The 19,835-nt window shown below is 61.3% G+C and overlaps 9 protein-coding genes across 9 annotated transcripts; 6 read left to right on the top strand and 3 right to left on the bottom strand.

Annotated features, from left to right (window-relative positions):
• Window positions 1-3,518: 3,518 nt before the first annotated feature.
• COLE_04035 (uncharacterized protein) lies at window positions 3,519-4,043 on the top strand (the record flags this gene model as incomplete). Its single annotated transcript, XM_018420133.2, has 2 exons — window positions 3,519-3,801; window positions 3,907-4,043. 2 exons carry the CDS (start codon window positions 3,519-3,521, stop codon window positions 4,041-4,043), a joined length of 420 nt encoding a protein of 139 aa, XP_018282579.2.
• A 1,097-nt stretch (window positions 4,044-5,140) lies between these two features.
• COLE_04034 (uncharacterized protein) lies at window positions 5,141-5,905 on the bottom strand (the record flags this gene model as incomplete). Its single annotated transcript, XM_018427241.2, has 1 exon — window positions 5,141-5,905. The coding sequence occupies one exon, from the start codon at window positions 5,903-5,905 to the stop codon at window positions 5,141-5,143; it is 765 nt and encodes a 254-aa protein (XP_018282578.1).
• Window positions 5,906-6,674: 769 nt separating this feature from the next.
• COLE_04033 (uncharacterized protein) lies at window positions 6,675-6,839 on the top strand (the record flags this gene model as incomplete). Its single annotated transcript, XM_018421713.2, has 1 exon — window positions 6,675-6,839. One exon carries the CDS (start codon window positions 6,675-6,677, stop codon window positions 6,837-6,839), a length of 165 nt encoding a protein of 54 aa, XP_018282577.1.
• Window positions 6,840-7,775: 936 nt separating this feature from the next.
• Window positions 7,776-7,955, top strand: COLE_04032 (uncharacterized protein; the record flags this gene model as incomplete). The annotated part of the gene is made up of 1 exon (XM_018421712.2): window positions 7,776-7,955. The coding sequence occupies one exon, from the start codon at window positions 7,776-7,778 to the stop codon at window positions 7,953-7,955; it is 180 nt and encodes a 59-aa protein (XP_018282576.1).
• Window positions 7,956-8,366: 411 nt separating this feature from the next.
• Window positions 8,367-9,573, top strand: COLE_04031 (uncharacterized protein; the record flags this gene model as incomplete). The annotated part of the gene is made up of 3 exons (XM_065626319.1): window positions 8,367-8,478; window positions 8,544-9,162; window positions 9,213-9,573. 3 exons carry the CDS (start codon window positions 8,367-8,369, stop codon window positions 9,571-9,573), a joined length of 1,092 nt encoding a protein of 363 aa, XP_065482400.1.
• Window positions 9,574-9,912: 339 nt separating this feature from the next.
• On the bottom strand, window positions 9,913-12,147 carry COLE_04030 (uncharacterized protein; the record flags this gene model as incomplete). Its single annotated transcript, XM_018426271.2, has 3 exons — window positions 9,913-11,590; window positions 11,622-11,995; window positions 12,028-12,147. 3 exons carry the CDS (start codon window positions 12,145-12,147, stop codon window positions 9,913-9,915), a joined length of 2,172 nt encoding a protein of 723 aa, XP_018282574.1.
• A 273-nt stretch (window positions 12,148-12,420) lies between these two features.
• COLE_04029 (uncharacterized protein) lies at window positions 12,421-13,969 on the top strand (the record flags this gene model as incomplete). The annotated part of the gene is made up of 3 exons (XM_018420626.2): window positions 12,421-12,570; window positions 12,709-13,094; window positions 13,195-13,969. The coding sequence occupies 3 exons, from the start codon at window positions 12,421-12,423 to the stop codon at window positions 13,967-13,969; spliced, it is 1,311 nt and encodes a 436-aa protein (XP_018282573.1).
• Window positions 13,970-14,121: 152 nt separating this feature from the next.
• COLE_04028 (uncharacterized protein) lies at window positions 14,122-15,362 on the bottom strand (the record flags this gene model as incomplete). The annotated part of the gene is made up of 5 exons (XM_018421075.2): window positions 14,122-14,436; window positions 14,551-15,086; window positions 15,121-15,201; window positions 15,238-15,274; window positions 15,321-15,362. 5 exons carry the CDS (start codon window positions 15,360-15,362, stop codon window positions 14,122-14,124), a joined length of 1,011 nt encoding a protein of 336 aa, XP_018282572.1.
• Window positions 15,363-15,974: 612 nt separating this feature from the next.
• COLE_04027 (uncharacterized protein) lies at window positions 15,975-19,666 on the top strand (the record flags this gene model as incomplete). Its single annotated transcript, XM_018425881.2, has 6 exons — window positions 15,975-16,095; window positions 16,209-17,147; window positions 17,185-17,280; window positions 17,316-17,391; window positions 17,429-17,931; window positions 17,967-19,666. The coding sequence occupies 6 exons, from the start codon at window positions 15,975-15,977 to the stop codon at window positions 19,664-19,666; spliced, it is 3,435 nt and encodes a 1,144-aa protein (XP_018282571.1).
• Window positions 19,667-19,835: the final 169 nt, after the last annotated feature.

Below are 19,835 nucleotides of genomic sequence, written 5' to 3'. Positions count from 1 at the left end.
CTTGGGCAGTCGGCCTTGACGTGCCCTACGCCACCGCACGCGTAGCACTGCTTGCCGTCCGTTGTGCGCGGGTGCGGGCAGTTCGTGCTCTCGTGGCCCGCCTCGCGGCAGTTGTAGCACAGCCGAGATGGGGATTGGCAGTTCTCAGCGATGTGGCCCAAGTTGCCGCATCTGTTGTCAGCGGGCGCAGGGGCGGGCGCGTATGGTCGCATGCAGCACGTTGCGCGATGCACACGTACTTGAAGCATCCCTGCCGGGAACCGGGGATGGAGGCGGCCGCGCTGGTGTGAGCACGTCTCATGTGACCACGATCTGACGCACAACATTATGTTGTTGTTGAGGCTAGGCTAACTGGGATCAGCGATCCTCAATCCTCAAGAACAAGTCCAAGTCCGGGTACTGTTGCCGGGATTTTGTCGCGTGAACCGGGCCTGGGCGTGGTTTCGCTTTCCGGGATCGCCGCGGCCAACAGCACACACACTCACGCTGGTGCGTCGGTGGGTGACTTGTACACTTCCTCTCGTCAATCTTCCGCTGTCGCTGCTCGCTGTCTGCTGGGCCGCTGCTACTTCCTCCGCGACGGGTCGCCTTGAAGATGAGTGTCAAGTGGGCAAAGTGTCAGGTTATGTGGGGTAGGGCGTGCCGATGTCCGGTAGAAAACCGAGCGATCGAACAAAAGTCTGAGATGTGGGGGAGTTCAGACAGTGGCGGAGTCGTGCCGGTGACCGGTGGCCGGTGGGCGTAGTTGTCTGCATCTACCCCTTGTCCGTCTATTCGCTTCACTCGCTCTCCGTGTCAGTGCGGGTGCACTCGAAATCTCGTTGCCTTGCGCTGCGTGCAGGTCTTGGGAGAAGGGCCGGCACATTGGTTAGGCGGTTTATGCGGTTACACTCAAGCGGAACATTACACATGCTATCACCGGACATGCCCGAGGAAGTCAGTTCAGCGGCACAAAAGACACGTACAAAGCCATGAGGGTTGCACGTGGAGAACAGGACGGAGATGCGCTCAAGAATGTCCGCCTTCTCCAGAATCACGTGATACTTGGCATCGCTCAAACAACTACGTCACTACACGAGTGTCCGAGCCCTAACGGATCGACGATCTGCTGCGAATAGACAGACCGCCGGTAAAAGTGGCACAATGCCGCCCCTCTCCCCTGCCCATATGTCCACCGAGCACCAGCGACCAGTCCGTTCTTTAGCGCTTCACCCCTGTATCGTGTACCTCTGCCAACTGCAACGAGTGGCTAGTGGTAGGTGTGGCAGGGCCAGTTGAGAGGCAACCGGCCAGGCAGCGTGACGCGTGGGCTGACGACATACCACGGCAAGCGTTACACGGGCGATTTCGCTCGTCTCGGCGAAGGCAATCTCATAGATGAAACCCTCTCTCCTGTATTAGCTACTGCCGTAGTGGGGGTGGGTGCCTAACTGCAAGCATGGCTCAAGCTGGAATTTTCGCCTCCTCGCCTCCTCAGCTCCCCAGGTGCCCCGGCGTTGAGCATGGCTGGTGGCAGGCATTTATACATGCCAAGACATTCTCAACTGCACCGCCTCGCTGCAATCGCTCATGTATTCTCATGTGCACGGAACCGTATCAGGGTTTGGGTACCAGGTCCGCAATGTACATGTACCAGGCCGGCCCCCCCCCCCCGATCTCCCACGCCGGCGACTAGGACTGAGCAATAGCGACCGCAGATCAAAAGGACGTGCGCTGCTCACCTCATCCACCGCCCATGCCGTCCATGAAGGGTAGTCACGCTTCAACAATCGACGACATTCTATCCGCACCTAGAAATTACCCGTCCGTCGGCGCTGCCACTCTACCGAAACCGGGCCGGCGGGCGCCAGAGGTCCCTGTTGAATGAGTGGGGTGGACGCATGGATGGATGGATTGATGGCGACGGATGTCGGACGCGGCAGGGTAACGATTAATACATGAGCGTGTCTGGTGGAGGCACAAAGATTCAAGCCTTGGTGCCGTTCAGGGTGGATCACAGGGACGCAGCAGGGAGCCGGGTGATGGTCAGCCTTAGCAGCCTTGGGCCTTGAGGCAGCGAGAGTCCAGGGAGTTGGAGGGAGCGGCGTGAGATGAGTGACGTCGCCGTGACGTCTGAATGAGCAGAGCTCGACCGCTGCCCAAGGTTCCTGGACATTTTTGGATCGCTCCCCACGTTTACCGCCGGCCGAGAGGATAGAGGATCATGGATCATGGAGGAGTTGTAGGGCGTACGCATCCCCCAAGCGCTGGGCGACGATGGGCGAACGGTGTCGTGCCTTGTAAGCTATGAGCATGCTGCTCGCTGCAAACTGCCAGGGTTGCCTGGGTCAATGTGGCTCGCATGTGCAGAATGCGGAGGGTGGGTCATGGGCCAAACGAAGAGTGAGAGTCTCACTGCCAATCTTGACAATCGCGCGCTAGGCCCGAGAGTGCTGCGCATTTCCGTAGTACCTGTGCGCCTGTGCAAATGGCCACGAGCGCATGCTGCTGGGCATGCTGGGCCATGATGGGACACATCCCATGTACCCTGCGCGGGTGGCTCGCAGCTCACTCGCAGCATGCATTAGCGTAGCGGAGGCGGCAAGCCCTGCCAGCACCTAGATGGCCGAACTAAACTTACAGTCCCTTCTTTCCGCCGCCCATGCCGCCCACCTGTATTACATCTCTTCCCCATCCATCCTTCTTTCTCTTTCTCTCATCTCTCACTTGTCCATCCACACTACTACTCTTCCCTCCACACACTCATCCACACAAACAATGCTCTCCTCCGTCGCCACCGCCCTCCTCATGGCCGTCGCCATCCTGGCCCAGGACGGTCCTCGTATTGAGACCCCGGTGAGTTGCTCTCCTCCCATCATCATCAGAGGAGCACTGGCTGATACAATCTTCACACCTTCCTCATAATTCTCATACTGCGGCTCACTCTTTTGCCACCTGTTTCTCCACTCGTTTCACTCTCGTCCTCACCATGGCCGGACCCGCATCATGTTCTCGATTTCACTTTTCCTCTACAGGCTGCCGTTGTCCAGTGCCGTGAGTTTTACAGCAGCCAGGTTCTTTTTGCGTTTTCGTTCAACCGCTGACGTGGTTCAGAGCCCACCCGCCTTCAGTGGAGCGGTGGTTCGCCGCCTTACTGGGTGTAAGTAACCATTCTTCTGCTTTTCGATCTGTGCAGTGTGTTGTGTGTGCGTGTGTGTGTGCGCTCGTGCTGGCAATCCACGGGCTGTTTCTGCCTCGAGGGAAGAAGGAGGGCGCAGTTGGAATGTGACACCCCGAGGTGTCTGGCGTCATTCCCATCGGTCATCCACCCCGGGCCGGTTCGCAGGCACGTCGTCTTGCCAACGCCAAATCGCCCACTGATCCATTGAACGAGCTATAATTGCTTGTGTGCGGCTTCCTGAGCAGCCTGACCGACTGCGTCCAACAGCCGTGTTCACCCTTCCCCTACCAGCGTGTGTGGATGGACGCTGACCCTCAGCACCGTGATCCCCGCGGGCCAGCCCTCGGCCGCGCCGATCATGACCCTCGCCGACAGCTCGGACGCGACCTCGATGACCTGGAACGTCAACCTCCCCGCCAACTCGCAGATTACGCTCCAGATCCGCGACGGCACAGGCAACGTCCAGTACTCGTCGCCCATTACTGTTCAGGCGGGCTCGAACACGGCCTGCCTGACCGCCTCGGCTTCCGGCACTGACTCGGCCGGCGCCGTCGCCGGCGCTTCGGGTGCTCCTACCAACAACGCTCCGTCCGGTAGCGCTAGCGCGTCGCCCTCGGCCGCTGGCTCGCCTTCCGCTGCCGGTTCGGCCTCTGCTGCCTCGCCCTCTGCCTCGCGTCCGGCTTCCGCCTCGCCCTCGTCGTCGGCTGCCGCGCAGCAGTCGTCGGCCCGCCCCTCGTCTTCGGGAGCCGCGGCCAGCGTCAGCTCGGCTGCCTCTGCCGCCACTTCCGCGGCTGCGACTCCAACCCCCGGCGCCGCGTCGGCGGTCAACATTCCAATCATTGGCGCCGCCGCTGTCGCCGCCGCTGTCATGGCCTATGTCTAAGCGCTGGTGGTTCTCCACAAGATTGGCTCCGGTGTGTCCGAACAGCACAACCATGGTCCGGATGACTTTCGAGTCGATGGAGCGTGTCCTGATCCCTTAATAGTATATATGCGTCACTCTTTATATGAAGTCTTGTAGCCGAGAGAGCTTTGGCTTGGCGGCTCGCCTATGCCGCCCGCGCCTGTCAGAGGACTGACCTTGAGATTGGAAGAATCAGCTGACCACTGCTTGGACTGAGCTTCTCCCTGACCATGGAGTTGACGAGTGGTGTACGGTGAAGGCATCTGGGACGTTGTCATGATCCGGAAAACATGGATGAAACTGGAAACGTTTGAGCTGGCATGGGTGGCATGGCTGACATGGCTTGATTCAGAGATATGACACTCAAGGCAAAGTAGGGACGTACGGCGTACACTGGACACAGCGTACGCGTACGCTAGCGGCGTGTATGGGCGGCTGGGTTGAAGATGAACCTACCAGAGCTACCGACGACTGGAGGCTGGACGCACAAGACGGCGGCCGTGGAAGCGAAGCTGGTGGGCGGCATGGGCGGTGTGCAACCAGTTGGTTGCCGTGCCGATTCCGCTCGATGGAGATCGGGGCTCGTGGACATATGTAACGAGCGCATTCTGGGCGGTATGCGCTGTAGTCCCGCTATAAGCGATTATTTGCGACTGAGAACGGATAATGAACAGTTCGGGGCGCTACGTGGGGGCGTACTTATCGCCTCTCGTCTTCAGGACGACTTGTTCCACTGGGCCAGTGTTTGACTTGCTGGACAAGAACGTGGAATGGGGACGTGGATGTGTACGCGGACATGCACGCGTCGACGCTGTAGTATGTAGTGTAACATCTGACACTTTCTATTCCCCCTTTCCGTCGATTCCGTCGTCGACGCCGTGCATACCGCCCACGGCCTTGGGGCGCCTAGATTTCTCAATGCCCATCCCTCAGCACTGGGTACTTGCATGAGCTTTGAGCTTGAGAGCCAGCTCTGCGTAGCCAAGGCGCCCCGGCGCCGAGTGTGATCCATTGTTCTCGACGCCACATCCGACCCTGCTCGACACTCGAGCCCCTCCCCTCGGCCCTCTCTGTCCTCACCCACAACCCCTCCCCACCACCACCACCGCACCACCATGCCGCCGCCTCGTACCCGTCTTTTGGATCCTTGGAATGCCACTGCGCCTCCTCAGCCTTGTCATTGTTCTGTGAGGGGGAGGACTTGCGATCGAGAGAGCCAAGAAACATGGGCTGTAACCGGGTGTGCGAGTGCCGACAGAGAGAGTGGCAAAAAAAATATTCGAGCCTCCCTCCCCGCTCTGGTCACTGACTGAGCAAGAGGATCGCTGGTATCTGGTAGACCGGCTAAATAGGCGCCCCGGCTTGCTGGCTTGAAGCATTCCACTGCACCCAGCTACCCAGCAGGCGGCATCAGGCACGGGGCGTTGCAGCCGGATCATTTCTCTTCTGAACTTGATTTGACCCACCCTCCGGCATCTTCGGCAGCTCGCAGCCCCCTCCCTCTCACATCCGAGTCCTCGTCCCCACCCACCAGCCAGCGGCACGTCTCGGCGCAGCCAAGCGCAGCGCAGAGACGACAAGAGGGAGACCGAGCGTCGGGACAAAGACGGGCCTGTCGCTGGCCCTGGTGCGCCCTCTGGCCACTGGCCTCTGGAGTTTACCTCGAGCATATCGACCCTGGGCAAGAGGTCCGAGCGTAGATCGTTACCCTCGCGAGTTGAGAGTTTGGGCGCCGCACACCTCACACTGGCTGTAGACTGCAGGCTGCAGGCTGCAGGCTCTAGGCCACACTGCACACAAGGTCGCGTCGGCGTCGACAGTCGCGCACAGACCGCGTTCATCGCTCAAAGATCAGAGATCAGAGAGGCGGACAATGACATTATAGCACGAGGTAATTGAACACAATAGCCACAGCGATTGGAATAACCCTCGACTCATTACGATCATTACCTCGTCCGCGATCCGCTCGGCCTCGATCCTCGACACACCCACACACAAGAGGACACACACACACTCCCAGCTCACAACTCCCTCCTTGCCCCTCCTTCTCCTCCCACGCTTGCAAGTTACCGACTATTGCCCAAGTCCTGTCACCTACAGTCAACACTCAAACGCCTCTTAACCCATCCCTTGCTCCTTATACGCACTGGCCACCTCCCCCCTCTCCCCTCTGCCCTCACGCACCAGCCACCCCTCACACCTCGTCGCTCACCTGGTTGCTGGTTGAACGCAGGCCTGGATCAACCCCCCCGCCACACAGCACATTCCTCCACACCGCCTCATTCTCTTCATCTCTCTTCCTCTCTCTTTCTCTCTCGATCTCTCACTCTCGCGCCCCCCATCCACAACGCCTACGCCGCCCTCGACCCCTCTCCCCCTCGACCCCTCAACCCCCACGCTTAGACGTCCAAACGCCCACCCAAAACAGCACAAGGCCTTCCACAATCGTAAGTTTGGCGCGCATCAACCAGGCCTCTCAGGCCACCTCAGGCTACTCAGGCTATGCACGCCATGCACGCCATGTGCGCCATGCGCGCCATGTGCCAGCAGGTCATGCAGGCAGCACGCAGGAGCATGGGTGAGGGAATGATGGACACGGTGTGGCGCTGGATGCCCAGACTCGTGGGTCACCCTGCTGGCTGCTGGCTGCTGGCTGCTGGCTGCTGGCTGCTGGCTGCTGCCGACCATGTAGACCATCGAGCATGTCGAGCGTGTCCAGTTCCGTCTCCCGTCTCTTCCATCCCCATCTCTCTCTCCCTTTCTGGCGCACGCTAGCTCTCTCCTTCGTGCATGCCGCATGCCTCTGTCCTCCATGTCCTACCTCCGCCCCTCCGCGCCCCCAAGGGCCTTGAACTTTTATCCGTGATCGTCTTTTGCTGACAGCTCCCTGCTTGTGCACTCATACGCCCTTTCCTCTCATCTCCTCCCTCGCGCTTTACGCCATCCCCGCCCTCTTCCTCACTCGACACATCCTTGCCGTCGTCCTTTCCTCACCCCCCCCACCCCCCTTCACTCCGACCCGACTGCCTGTGACGCTTGTTCGACCCCCCCTGGCCACCCCTTATCCCCCTATCCCCCTCTCTTCCCCTTGCCTCTTTGACGCCATCTTCCCCTTGCCCCTCCCATCCCCATACCCCGCGTCACCATCAAAATACGCGCTTCCACTCTAGCTCTAATCAACTTGCCTCCCGCACTCATCTTATCGCCCGCGCCCTCGCCCATCGCCGCCGCAGCTCCACTCTCGCCTAACTGTAAGTCTAAGCCGTGACTCTCGGGCTTGTTGCCCTGCAATCCCGCGATCCGACTTGTTGTGTGAGCAAGAGGTGAGAGGGGGGGGGGGGGGGGGCTCGAGGCCCCGAGGCCTGGACGCTTTGACCGGGCTGGGCGCCCGCACGGACCGTTTAGGAGCAACTCGGAGGTCAGAGCCGAGAGAGAGAGAGGAGAGGGGAGGCAGTCGCGCAGCAGCGCACAGAGTGGCAGTTGTAGCAGCAGTCAACGGTTTCAGGCAGGCTCAGGCTGTCGCCGCAACCTGCAACCTGATGGCCTGATGGAGCCCTCGACTTGCTTGGCCAACGTTGCGGCTGGGCGTTGCGGGCGCTGGCGTGCTGGCGCTGGCATTTGGGTCGACTCTGCCAAGGGTTGTGGCTGAGCTAGCTGGGTCGATGCGTCCAAGCAAGCCTCGTCCACGCTGCCCACTGCCTCGTCCTCACCATGCATCGTTTGTCCCAGTTTGCATCGGTCCATCCATTCCCCTTCTCCCCATTCTATTCCCCCAAGCCAAGCACCCTCATCCACACTCCACTCCTCTCCACTCCCCTCCCCTCACTTCCCCCCACATCCCCTCTCCACCTCCTACCTCCTCCTCGTCGACCTCGCACGCACGCCGGCTGACCCACTCCTAGGCAGCATCTCGAGGGCTCGCATTCGTCCTTCGCTATTTTCCTAACCCCACTTTCATCGAGGCAACAGAGGGCGTCCCCGAGGAACATCTTCATTCACCTCGTCGACCTAGAGCGCCCATTATCAATCAGCGTCGACAACCATCTGCTGACTACCATCTGTGTCCTTCGGCTTTCCCCACCATCAATCACTTCCCCGTACTCTCGCTCGCTTTGTCCCTCCTCTCCTCCGTCCTCACCGCTTCTAAATTACCCCTCCACTCCTTCGTCCACTTTCCTTCCACTTACGCCCCCCATTCCCAAGGTCGACGACGTCCGCGGCCTCGGATACCCACGTACACTTTCCTCTCTTCCCTTACGACTCGGGCTCTCGCCTACAGCCTGAGCAAACACTCCCATCAAGATGTCTGCCCAGTCTTCTGACATTCAAGAAAAGATCTCCACGGCGCGGAGGGAGGCAGATGCCTTGAAGGACAAGATTCGCGCCGCAAAGGACCAGACAGCGGACACAAGCTGTAAGTCGACATCGTCGGCTCTTGAGCCATACATTCTAGTTGAGCAACCGCTGACACCCGCCCAGTGCGCGCTATGGCCAACGACACCCCACCCCTGCCGCGTATCACTATGAAGGTCCGCCGCACGCTCAAGGGTCACTTGGCAAAGATCTACGCGCTGCATTGGTCCAATGACAAGCGGCACCTCGTGTCGGCATCTCAAGACGGCAAGCTCATCATCTGGGACGCCTACACAACCAACAAGGTGCATGCCATTCCTCTCCGCTCGAGTTGGGTCATGACTTGTGGCTACTCGCCATCCGGTAACCTCGTTGCCTGCGGTGGTCTTGACAATATCTGCACCGTTTATTCGCTTCGTGGTGCTGGCGCTCCAGGGACTCAACCGCGAGTCGCCAAGGAGCTAATCGCGCACACAGGCTATATTTCGTGCACGCGTTTCATCAACGATCGACAGATGCTCACTGCCTCGGGCGACATGACTTGCATGCTCTGGGACGTGGAGCAAGGCACTCGCATTAGCGAGTTCACCGACCACACGGGCGACGTCATGAGCGTGTCGCTCGGGCCAAACCCCAACATCTTCGTCTCGGGTGCCTGCGACGCGAGTGCAAAGGTCTGGGACGTGCGTCAGCCAAAGGCCGTTCAGACCTTTACTGGCCACGAGTCGGACATCAACGCGGTTCAGTAAGCTCACTCGCAACGCTACAGCTTGCTGCTCTCAGTTAACTTTCCAGGTTCTTCCCTAATGGCGACGCGTTCGCAACAGGCTCCGATGATGCCACATGCAAACTGTTCGACTTGCGCGCCGACCGCGAGCTCAACTCGTACCAGCACGACAACATCCTCTGTGGTATTACTTCGGTCGCCTTCTCCATTTCAGGTCGTGTCCTGTTTGCCGGATACGACGACTACAACTGCAACGCGTGGGACACACTCAAGGGCGAGCGTATCGGTGTCCTTTCGGGCCACGACAACCGTGTGTCGTGTCTCGGCATGAGCGGCGATGGTATCGCGCTCTGCACGGGTTCGTGGGACAGCTTGCTCAAGGTGCGTTACATGCAAGGGTCTACGCTGACTCATCAGGTCTGGGCTTAACCCTTATTAATATCATGTCGCGGCTGGCGGCTACAAGACCGCGTGTCCGTGTCGTTTCCAACATATCTGCCACCTATACCCGACGGCGCGGGGTCCTGCCGCTGCCGTCCACGCCCTATCCACGCCGCGGTTTGCTCATGCTGTTCCTCTCTTATCTCGTGTAGAAACGCCGATGCTACCCCGTGCGACGCATAGTGTCGGTAGTGATGTCTAATTCATGCAACACAGTCAAATAGCGGTGGGATGGGAGGATGGACCACTGTTGCGGCTGATGCTGCAGTAGGGCGGGCCTTCAAGAAATAATAGCATGGCATACACCTATAATTGCAACAAGCAAGATCACCGTCCCTTGACCGTGAGGTAGCCCGGATGTGCCTCAACGCGCCACCCCGCGCCGTGGAGCGCATTATACACGGCGGGGCCAAGCACGCCGCGCTGACCCGCAGAATGCAACCCTTTGCCCGTAATAATCTGGAAATGTCCGCGCCCGCCTTTAGCATACCACTCCTCGACAGCCTCGAGCGCGAGGGTTGTCGACTCGGCGACGGTGCGGAGATGGAGGTCGATCGAGTTGGGGTCCGCCGCCCGTTGTTCCTCCAGCACGGCGCGGGCGCCCGCGAGCGTGTGCCTCTGCGCCTCGGCCGCCGCCTCCCGCGCCTGCAAGCGGTATGCCCCGATGACCTGCCCGCGCAGATGCTTCGGCGCGGCATTATAGTCCGCCGTGGCGCGGTGCATCGCATGCTTGCGGCGCTCGTACCACTCGTCCGCGCGCGCAAAGTGTCTCGCCGCCGCGGACGGCGGCCGCGAAGCGGAAGCGGCCGCGGGGGTCGCGTTCGCGTTCGCGTTCGAGCTCCCGCCACTCGCTTTCGGCGCGTCCACAGGACGCATCACCAACCCGAGCCCGATGTTGCCGGGCATGATGTTGGCCGCGGCGCGCTTCTTGCCCTTCGCGGACCACTTGGGTGCGGGCGAGCCCGCGCGCCGCGCCTGCGCCGGCGCGACGTGTGCGGCAGACCACGTCGAGTTCGAGGGCTGCAGCAGTTCGTGTGTCGGCCGGTAGCCCGTTGCGGCCGCCACTGAGCCTGGCACAGCGCGGGCGGGTAGCGGCGCCGTCTCTTTGGGCGCGGGCCGCGTGAGGCGGTTCGGGTTGAGGGCCCGTGTGGATGCCGGAACTGTGGCGGGTGTGGATGCCGGAATCGCGGCGGGTGTGGCGGGGCGGGATGACGCGGGAGAGGGCACGACGCTGGGGCTCGGGCTAGCGCTTGCGCTTGCACTGGCGTTGGCGCCCACACTCGGATTGGCGCTCGCGCGCGCACTCCTCCGCTCGAGGCCGCGCAGCACGTCGTACGGGTCGCGCGCGCCGCGCGCAGCCTCATAGTCGTCCCATGTACGCAGGCCGTCGAGGAGGTCGATGAGGTCGATGGCGTTGGACATGTCCCCGTCCGCGGCCGCGATGCAGTGCATCAGCGCGTCGTCCGCACCGAAGATGGGCGCGAGGATGTCGACCACCTCGGGCGGCGGCGCGTCGCCGCTCAACGCCAGCTGCTGCAGCGCTGCGCGCACGGCGTCGTGCGTGCATGCATACTCGGGCGAATGGAGGTATGTCTGGAACCAGGGGGCGTGGGCGCGCGGCGCAACTTCCGCTAGGTAGGACGCGAGGCGCGATAGCGCATCCCATACGTTGCCGGGGGGTGGGCGCGCGATGGGCGACAGCTGCGGGCGTCGCTGCAGCGTGTCGACTATGGGGATGGTCTTCTTTCCTTTCTTTTTTCCCCTCGTGATCGGGACCGCGGCGCCAGCGGCGCCAGCAGGGGCGCGCGCGGATGGCTCCGTACTGGACACGCTACTACGGCGCGACGGGACGACCTCCCACCCATCTCTCTCCACGGATTCGTCGTCGTCGCCCCACGTTCCGTTCCGCTGCGACTCCCGTATCGCCTCGATGCTGAGGAGGTGGTCTACCGCATCGTCGAGCGAGTGCTCGGTGGCCAGCGCAGCGTTGATGTCCTGACTTGACCTATCGTCAGTGCTGACGTGAGACGGATTACAGGTGGGGGAAGAGGGCCGCGAGGAACTCTCTCTCCGACGCGAGATCGTCCGACTCCGTTTTTGCAGTGGAACGGGACGCAGAAGCAGAGGAGGAGGGGCGGGAGGGGAGCGAGGGGAACGAAGAGGGTGGAAGGTGCGCGCCGGATCGCGATGAGTGGAGCGAAAGCCCATCTATGGGCAGGCTATCCGGTTCGTCCGTGACCTCCTTCGCGGACTCCAATGTCCCCTCGTCCGCGGCGTCAGCTACCATCTGCGCTTCGAGCGCAGCGAGCTGCTCGCGCAGCACACTCTCGTTCGCACCGAGTGTGCCGTCACGCGCGTAGTCCTGCACCATGGCGTTGACCAGCGCGCTGTCGAGAAGAGGAAAGTCGGCCTTGGTTTAGCCTAGCGAGCAAAAGGACGCACATGGAGGACAGACTCGAGGACGCTCGCGTCAATGACATCCGCCGTCGACGGCTGCCATGGTGGAGAGGGAACAGGTTGAGTCGCCTCCGCTTTCTTGCGTTGCTTCTGTCTCTTGCCCATAATGAAGTGGAGAAAGAAATGCGCGGGGCGACTTATATGCGGAACATGGTGGCCAGGATGTCAATAGAGATACGCGATAGATAAATGGCAGAAGTGCAAGACATCAAAACATCATCAACGATCAACTTTGGCTTCGAAATCACCTCCACTGACGCGCGTCCACTTCGATGTCGGAAACAGGCACACAGCGTCACGTGACACCCCCGCCTCCACCGGAGATTTTGAAGTTTCTGCTTGCTCGCGCCACCCAGCTTTGACAACTCGCCATCGATCATGCCCAGGGCCTCGACAGGAAAGACCAAGGGCGTGCGACACGACCCGCTGCATGTGCAGATTGATGCGGACGCGGCGCTCCGGCGTTTCGGACGCGTTAGCGCGCCGGACAAGCGGAAGAAGAAGGAGGATGGGAGCGATGACGAGCAGGTGAGTGGTGATGGGCGCGGGCGCGTGGTGGATCCAGAGTCGGAGACCCGGGGTTCCAGCGTGAGGGGGGTGTAGGAGGTGGGAGGGCGAAATACGAAAGGGCTGCTTGTTCTTGGAGCGAGCTGGAGCTAACCCCAGCGACCGGAGGATGCGCGCATGTCGCGCAAGATTCTCGAGCTCGCGCGCGAGCAGGCGGACGAGGTGGGGCGCGAGCTGGGTGGCGAGGAGGAGTGGGGAGACGAAGACGAGGTGCCAGCAGGGCGGGCACGAGCGATGAGCAGCGACTTGGAGAGCGACGATGACTTCGGCGGCGACGTGAGCGGCGGCGAGGAGGAGGCTGAGCTGCACATCGACCCCGAGGACCACGCCACGCTCGACGCACTCAATGCCAACAAGCCGGAGGAGGGAGGACAGACGCTTGCCGATATCATCTTTGCCAAGATGGCTGCGGGGCCGGTGGTCGACGACGGACCGCCCGACCCGAAGCAGGGGCTCAACCCCAAGGTTGTGGAGGTGTACACGAAGTGAGTGAAGCGAATGAGACGACGACAGAGCATCTGGAGAACAGTCCAGCGCATTGCGGCGTCTCTGCTTATCGTCTTCCGCACACAGCGCTAATCCCAGGGTCGGTTTCCTTCTGTCGCGGTACAAGTCTGGGCCGCTCCCAAAGGCGCTCAAGATTTTGCCGTCGCTGCCGCACTGGGCGCAGCTCGTGGCCCTGACCGAGCCGACGAAGTGGACGCCGCACGCGACGTACGGGTGCACCAAGATCTTCGTGTCGAACCTGAAGCCCTCCGAGGCGCGCGTGTTTCTGGAAGGCGTGCTTCTCGAGCGTGTGCGCGACAACATCCGCGACGAGGGCAAGCTCAGCGTGCACCTGTACGAGGCGCTCAAGAAGGCGCTGTACAAGCCCGCGGCGTTCTTCAAGGGCGTTCTCTTCCCGCTGTGCGAGTCGGCGTGCTCGCTCAAGGAGGCGGCCATCGTCGGCTCGGTGCTCACCAAGGTGTCCGTGCCCGTCCTGCACTCGGCGGCGGCGCTCATGCGCCTCGCGAGCATGGACTACTCGGGCCCCAACTCGCTCTTCATTCGCATCTTGCTCGACAAGAAGTACGCGCTGCCTTACAAGGTCGTCGACGCACTCGTGTTCCACTACATCCGCCTCGCGAACTCGGAGCGCTCGAAGGACGGCGAGGACAAGCTCCCCGTCCTCTGGCACCAGAGTTTGCTCGTCTTCGTGCAGCGCTACGGCTCCGACCTCACCGCGGACCAGAAGGATGCGCTTCTCGATGTCATCCGCGTGCGCCCTCATCCCACGATTTCGGCCGAGATCCGCCGCGAGATCGTCGCAAGCGTCGAGCGTGGCGCACCGCGCCCAGACGGGGACATCGAGATGTCGTAGTTGTTGGGACTGGGGTTTATAGACATATGCACTGTATGATAGCGGGGTTTGTGGGACGTGACTGAGTGTGAAGGTTCCTTCAAGACACATGCTCAACAAAATGCTCGAGTCTTCAACCGAATGACCTGTCTCTACATCTGCATCCTACAACATCACTGACACAGCGCGGCGCGCGCCATCGCGAGCACACCGTTGTACGTAGTGTGCCCTCCAATAAATCCACTGGCGTGGCAGAAGACGCCTCCCGGAATACCGGTGACCTTGTCAAGGTCGGCGTCGCGAACGCCGCGCCAAGCCTCGGGCAGACTCAGACGGTTCACAAAGCTGTCCGGGCTCTCTGGGACGCACTGGATGCGCCACTTGCTGTCCTCCTTCTCCGGGTTCTCGGGGTAAAGAACGTAGAGAATCTTCGCTGGGGGCTGGAGTGTGGGCTCGATCGAGAAAAGGTGGTCCTTCCATGGTGCGGACTGGGGTTAGCCAGGTAATCACGGAGACAGCCAATTGGCTGTGCGGCGCTGGCGGTCTCGCAGCTCGCAAGCTAGTGTGTTCGCTCCTTTCACGTCGCCGCCCACCTCATTCACCTGCTTGAACACGACAATCTGCCCGGAAGGGTCGACCTCCTTGCGCGTCGCGAGCGCGGCGGCGACGATGTCGCGCGCCGGCAGCCACGCGTTGGCAAAGTAGTCGAGCTGCTGAAGGAACTCTTCCCCGGTCATCTTAGACGCAATGGCAAACTTGGCGTCGTAGTCGTCGCCCGAGGCGGGCTCGTTCCAACGGGGGTTGAGGCGGCGCACGCGCGAGCTCAGGTCGGAGCGTTGGTTGTACTTGAGTGGGCCGTCGGCAATGTTGATGCCGTTGTCGATGGCGTCGATACTCTCGATAAGCTCGGAGTACAGCTGCAACCAGAGGGTGTGAACCTGCGCCTCGTCCTCAGCAACATCAAGGGTGCGCGCGATAATGTGCTTGCCGTAGTGCTTGTACACAAGCCCGGCGGACGAGAGCTTGGTGTTGAAGCCGTGGCCAAACACCTCGTTGAAGCCACGCTGGTGGTGGTCGTAGCGCTCCTTAGCGGGGTCGTAAACGCCACCAACATCAACCACAATGTCCAGCGGCTCGACTGGGGTCAGACCGGAGCGATGAGGGGGGCTCACGCTTAGCAGGGTCGCGGGTGCGCACGAGGTCAGCGTCCTTGAACTGGTCCGTCAGACGAAGGAGGAAGACCGCAAGTGCCTCTGTCCGTCAGTCTATTATCATGCCGGTATACACACCGTCGCAGTGGAAGGTGCCCGAGTGGGTACCGATGATCTTGGAGGGTCAGCTTGCAGCCAGTGAGGTTGAGGCCAAAACACACCTTGGTGGACTTCATCTTCTTAGCGACTGGCGAGGTAGACATGGGAGCGAAAGCGAGGCGAGGGAGGAGAGTGTGGTGGGGTATACTACAAAATCCTAGAGTGCGTACTGATCGAAGAAGCAGCATGCAGTGTCAACAGCAAGTTGTGGCAGCTAGCGGCGCTGCATGCCTCTCAGGTGGGTGCCATTCATCTTCAAAAACAGACGCCGCCGCCTAAATCTAGTTTCCCACGGTGTCGGATGAGAATGACGTTTTTTACTCTCCCACGGTGTGTTGTTGACGGGCCAAGTGGGCCGGTGGGTGATCTGGATGAGGCACTCGTCGTAGCGTCGGGGACAATCCAAAGGCAGGCCGACCAGCGTGGGGGGAAGGCACACCCGCCCGGGGCAGAACGACACCACCATCCACATCCACTCTGATCCACTCGCTCGTCTCCATCTATCCATTCTCCATCCACCTCAGCATCCACAATCCTCTCATCCATCTCTTCCACCTCTCTCTCCCTATCTATAGTTCACGCAAGCTCCATCTTTCCCTCGAGCTCCCTACTGTCCTCATCCATCGTCCGCTCCGGCTCAATCCAATTTCAGCTCATCTTCACTTCCGTAGCTACCCACTTCCACCCCTCCCAGCCCCGAGCCCCGGCATCCAGTCATGGAGGCAAGGCGGAGACAGGCTTCTGCCTCGACATCCACCTCGTACTCGCACGACGACGCCAAAACGCCAGGCAAGGGGTCTGGGGGCGTGACGCCCAGTCTTGAAGGCGACGACGACGGTGAGCACTTGCGGTCAGGCGCTGGTTTGGACGGTTTGCGTCAGCCCAACTTGCCCACGGCTTTCCAGGGCCCTGTTCCACTGTCCCAGCACGAAGCCCGCTGACATCTGCAGCTGCGCCGCGCCGCACTCGCAATCGCAACCCACTCCCGCCGCAGGTCGGCCCACTGTTTCCACCACTCCCACCCCGTCCGGCAAAAAACTCGCCAAAGAACTCGCCCAAGACAGCCAGCAGGTCACCTTCAGGCAAATTCCAGCGCCTAGCATCCGCAAGCGCGCTGTCGAGTGTCATGGGTGATGACTCGCCAGAAAATGCGACGGCAGACGATATGGGGGCTGGGCGCGACGCGCATCCCGCGTCCGCGTCAAGCCTCAGCCCGCCACCACCAGTTGACGATGATATGCTGGTCGATTCATCTGCTCAGCAGAAGAACGAGGGCAACGGCGACGACTGGGACGCGTACCACCGCCGTCGCGGGGTGCGGAGCTTCAGCGGCGCCAAATCCGGCGCTGTCAAGGTTGAGCCCATCGAAGCCGAGCCTGTACCCGAGGAGCATGCGGCCGAGTCCGAAGCTGCGGCTGAGGTTGAGGCCGAGGCGACTGAGAATGGGCAGGACGTGGAGATGGGAGGTGAGGCTGAGGGCGCGGCCGAGGGTGATGATGAGGTCGGGGGCGAAGGCGAGGCCGACGCCGCGGAGGCCAATGTGTCGAATGGCAATGCTGAAGCCGACGGCGACGAGCGATCAAGAAAGGAGACGTCGGCAGCGACCAGCGCCGAGCCCCCCCACCGCAACCCCCGCAAGCGTCGCGGCGAAGAGCAGCTACTCCTCGACGACCATCTCCTGCCAAAAGAGATGCGTCAGCATGCCCCAATTCCGCCCCGCCGCGACAAGTCCGTCAAGCGCTCAGAGCCCGAGGAGGCGCCTCCCAAAGAGGAGCCCGCCGAGCTTGAGGAGGCCGAGACCGAGGAGGTTGAAGTCGAGGAGGTTGGGGACGACGCCGACGATGGAGACGACAGTGGCGAGATTACGCGCTGTGTATGCAAGCGCGAAGGTGAGCTTTCAGCAGGATGCACAAGCTGACCCTCCAGAGGACATCGATGTCATGATGATCCAGTGCGACAAGTGCAACGTCTGGCAACACGGCGCGTGCGTGGGCATCTGGGGTGACGATGAGGCGCCTGATGGTGAGTTTCGGCAACAGCGTGGTGCTGACATGCAGAGTACTTCTGCGAGGAATGCAAACCGGAGCTGCATGGTCCGCTGAAGAAATGGATGAGGCATTGCGGTCGTAACCCGTGAGCACCGTGTCGAGCGCGAACGCTGACAATACAGAGCCAACTTTGTCCCACCCGAGCCAGAAGACTTGCTCAAGTTGTATCACGCCACCGACAAGCACCCGCCATCGCAGTCGAAGCGCTGGGCGACGGAGCTTCCGCCCCAGCCGAAGCCCCCCTCCCGATCTCACCGAAAGAAGGAGGACGATGATGACCGACGCTCCTCACGCAAGTCGGTGGCAGCGGAGAAGACGGCACGGCCCCCTTCCTCCAAGGACGCTGCGCGCGACCGGAGGCGAGGGAGACGGCAGTCGACGGACCTGTCGCTCTCCGGTTCGCCTCCTCGCCACGAGCCCAAGAAGCGGAGTACGATGAACTCGCGCGACGCGGCGTACGAAGAGGCGGTCAAGGCCGCCCTGGAAGCCAGCAGGCGAGAGGCCTCGGGTGAGAAGGAGGAGCAGCCAGCGGTCGAGGAGCGAAAGCGGAGACGGCCCGATAATGACGAGGGCGAACAGCAGGAGGCGAAGAAGGGCAAGAAGAAGGAGAAGAAGGACGAAGAGGGTGAGTTGCAACAATGAGCGTAGAGCTTACAACAGACGGCGAGACAACCCCGGCTCCGGCTCCCAAGCCCAAGCATCCCAATCAGTACACGTATAGGCCGAAAGGCGACCGTTCTGCAGCGGCCGCATCGCCGATGCGGGCTCGTGGCACGCCTCAGCCGACAGGGCCGCCGCCTGCTCACGATCACGGGACTCGTCGGGCGGGCGCCATCGCCAACAACCTTGCCTCGCAACCCTACAGTGCCATGACGGTGCACAACCTAAACTGGTACCTTCCCGACCACCTGCTTCCATGTGCCGACATCCTGGAGACGCCCACACCGGTGCCGCTGGAGGTCCCTTCTCCACGGACGTTGCAATACCTCCCAAGAACGCACTTTACGAATCAGAGATACGGCCCGTTTACCGACGAGCGAGATGAAGAGGGAAGGCTCATTCTGCCTGACGATATGCCCTTGCGCGAGGTGGAGGGCGAGGCTGTCAACCACCGCGAGCCCCCCACTCGCGTGCGCTATCCGGTCAAGCGGATCACGACCGCTGAAATGCGCAAGCGTGTGCGCAATCTACTGGAGTACGTTGGGCGCGTGCAGGACGAGGAGGCTCGTCGAGCCGAGCGCGCAGCGAAGATTGGCATACCGCCCACGTCTGCGCCACGTCCAAGGTTACCACCACTCGGTGAAGACGGGCGGGAAGGCTCGCAGCCGAACGGGGAGGCGGCCGAGAGACCCTCGGTTCAGCCCCTACCACCTGGCCCGCCGCCACCCACTGCGTCTCAGTTGCTGGATGAGTTCACACGAGACTTGATCTCTTTCCAGGAGGCGTTCAACACCGGAGATTTCGAAAGTCTGCCATTCGCTCAGCCACGCCCGCAGCCGCCTACGCCCGAGCCCGAACCTACGCCGGAGCTCGAACCCACACCCGAGCCAGGCGACCTCCGCGAGCACGGCGTCATGGCTGAACATGAACTGGACATGGATGCTGCACCGGAGACGGATGCGGTTGTGGCAATGTCTGAGCAGACAGTCGTGATCGAGGAGGGAATGGTCGAGGAGAGCGCGGACGTCGAAGACATCAAGGCCGAGCCGCCGCAAGAAGTCTCGGTCGACGAGACGGAGGCTGCGCCGGAGGTCCCCTCTGCGAGAGGACCCGCTGCGGAGCTCACTGAGCCCATGGTCGAGGAGCCACTCGAGATGTCCAGCCAATCTCCAGTGCAGCCATCGGTTGCTGAGGAGGTCACAGTGGATGAGCCCGTTCTCGATGCCGAGGCAATGGACGTTGATGAGCCCCCCGCTGCACTTGCTGCAGAAATCGTGACCGCCCCCGCCGAGGCCACATTGGCAACTGCGGTAGTCGAGGACGATGCCATGGAGGTCGACATGGACATCGACTCTTCGGCTGGCTCAATCCCTCCTCCAGCAGTCCACACGGCGAATCCAGCAGCGCTTCCTACGGAGGCTGAGTTTGCCCTTCCCGAGCCCTCCGCGTCGGAGGTCGCGCCCAATGTCACAGTTGCGGCTGCACCTGCCAAGCATTCATCACAAACCGCTGCCGAGCCGGCTGCACCTCCCACAGAAACTTTCTCGGAGCCACTAGCACCGACGCCCGTATCCGAGATTCCGGACTCATTGAGCGCCGACCTCAAGGTACCATTAGTGATGGGACGACCCGAGTCCGAGAATTCAGAGGTGGAGGAGAGGGAGCGAGAAAGCATTGCGACCGAGGTTGTCGCATCGTAGCCATAGCATGTTTGGCTTGTCATGAGAAGTGTTGTCATCAGTCCAGACGGCATGGTGCCTTTGAATCCGACAAAACAGCCGCTCTCACGAACTTGCACTGCGAGCACATCGGGGTCTCTCTATGCCCCAGGATCTGACTCATAACTGTACATGTCATCCATAGGTACGC

This window comes from Cutaneotrichosporon oleaginosum (assembly GCF_008065305.1).
Source record: "Cutaneotrichosporon oleaginosum strain ATCC 20508 chromosome Unknown ATCC20508_contig03, whole genome shotgun sequence".
NCBI classification, from domain to species: domain Eukaryota; kingdom Fungi; phylum Basidiomycota; class Tremellomycetes; order Trichosporonales; family Trichosporonaceae; genus Cutaneotrichosporon; species Cutaneotrichosporon oleaginosum.
This window is presented reverse-complemented; position numbering and strand designations above follow the sequence as displayed.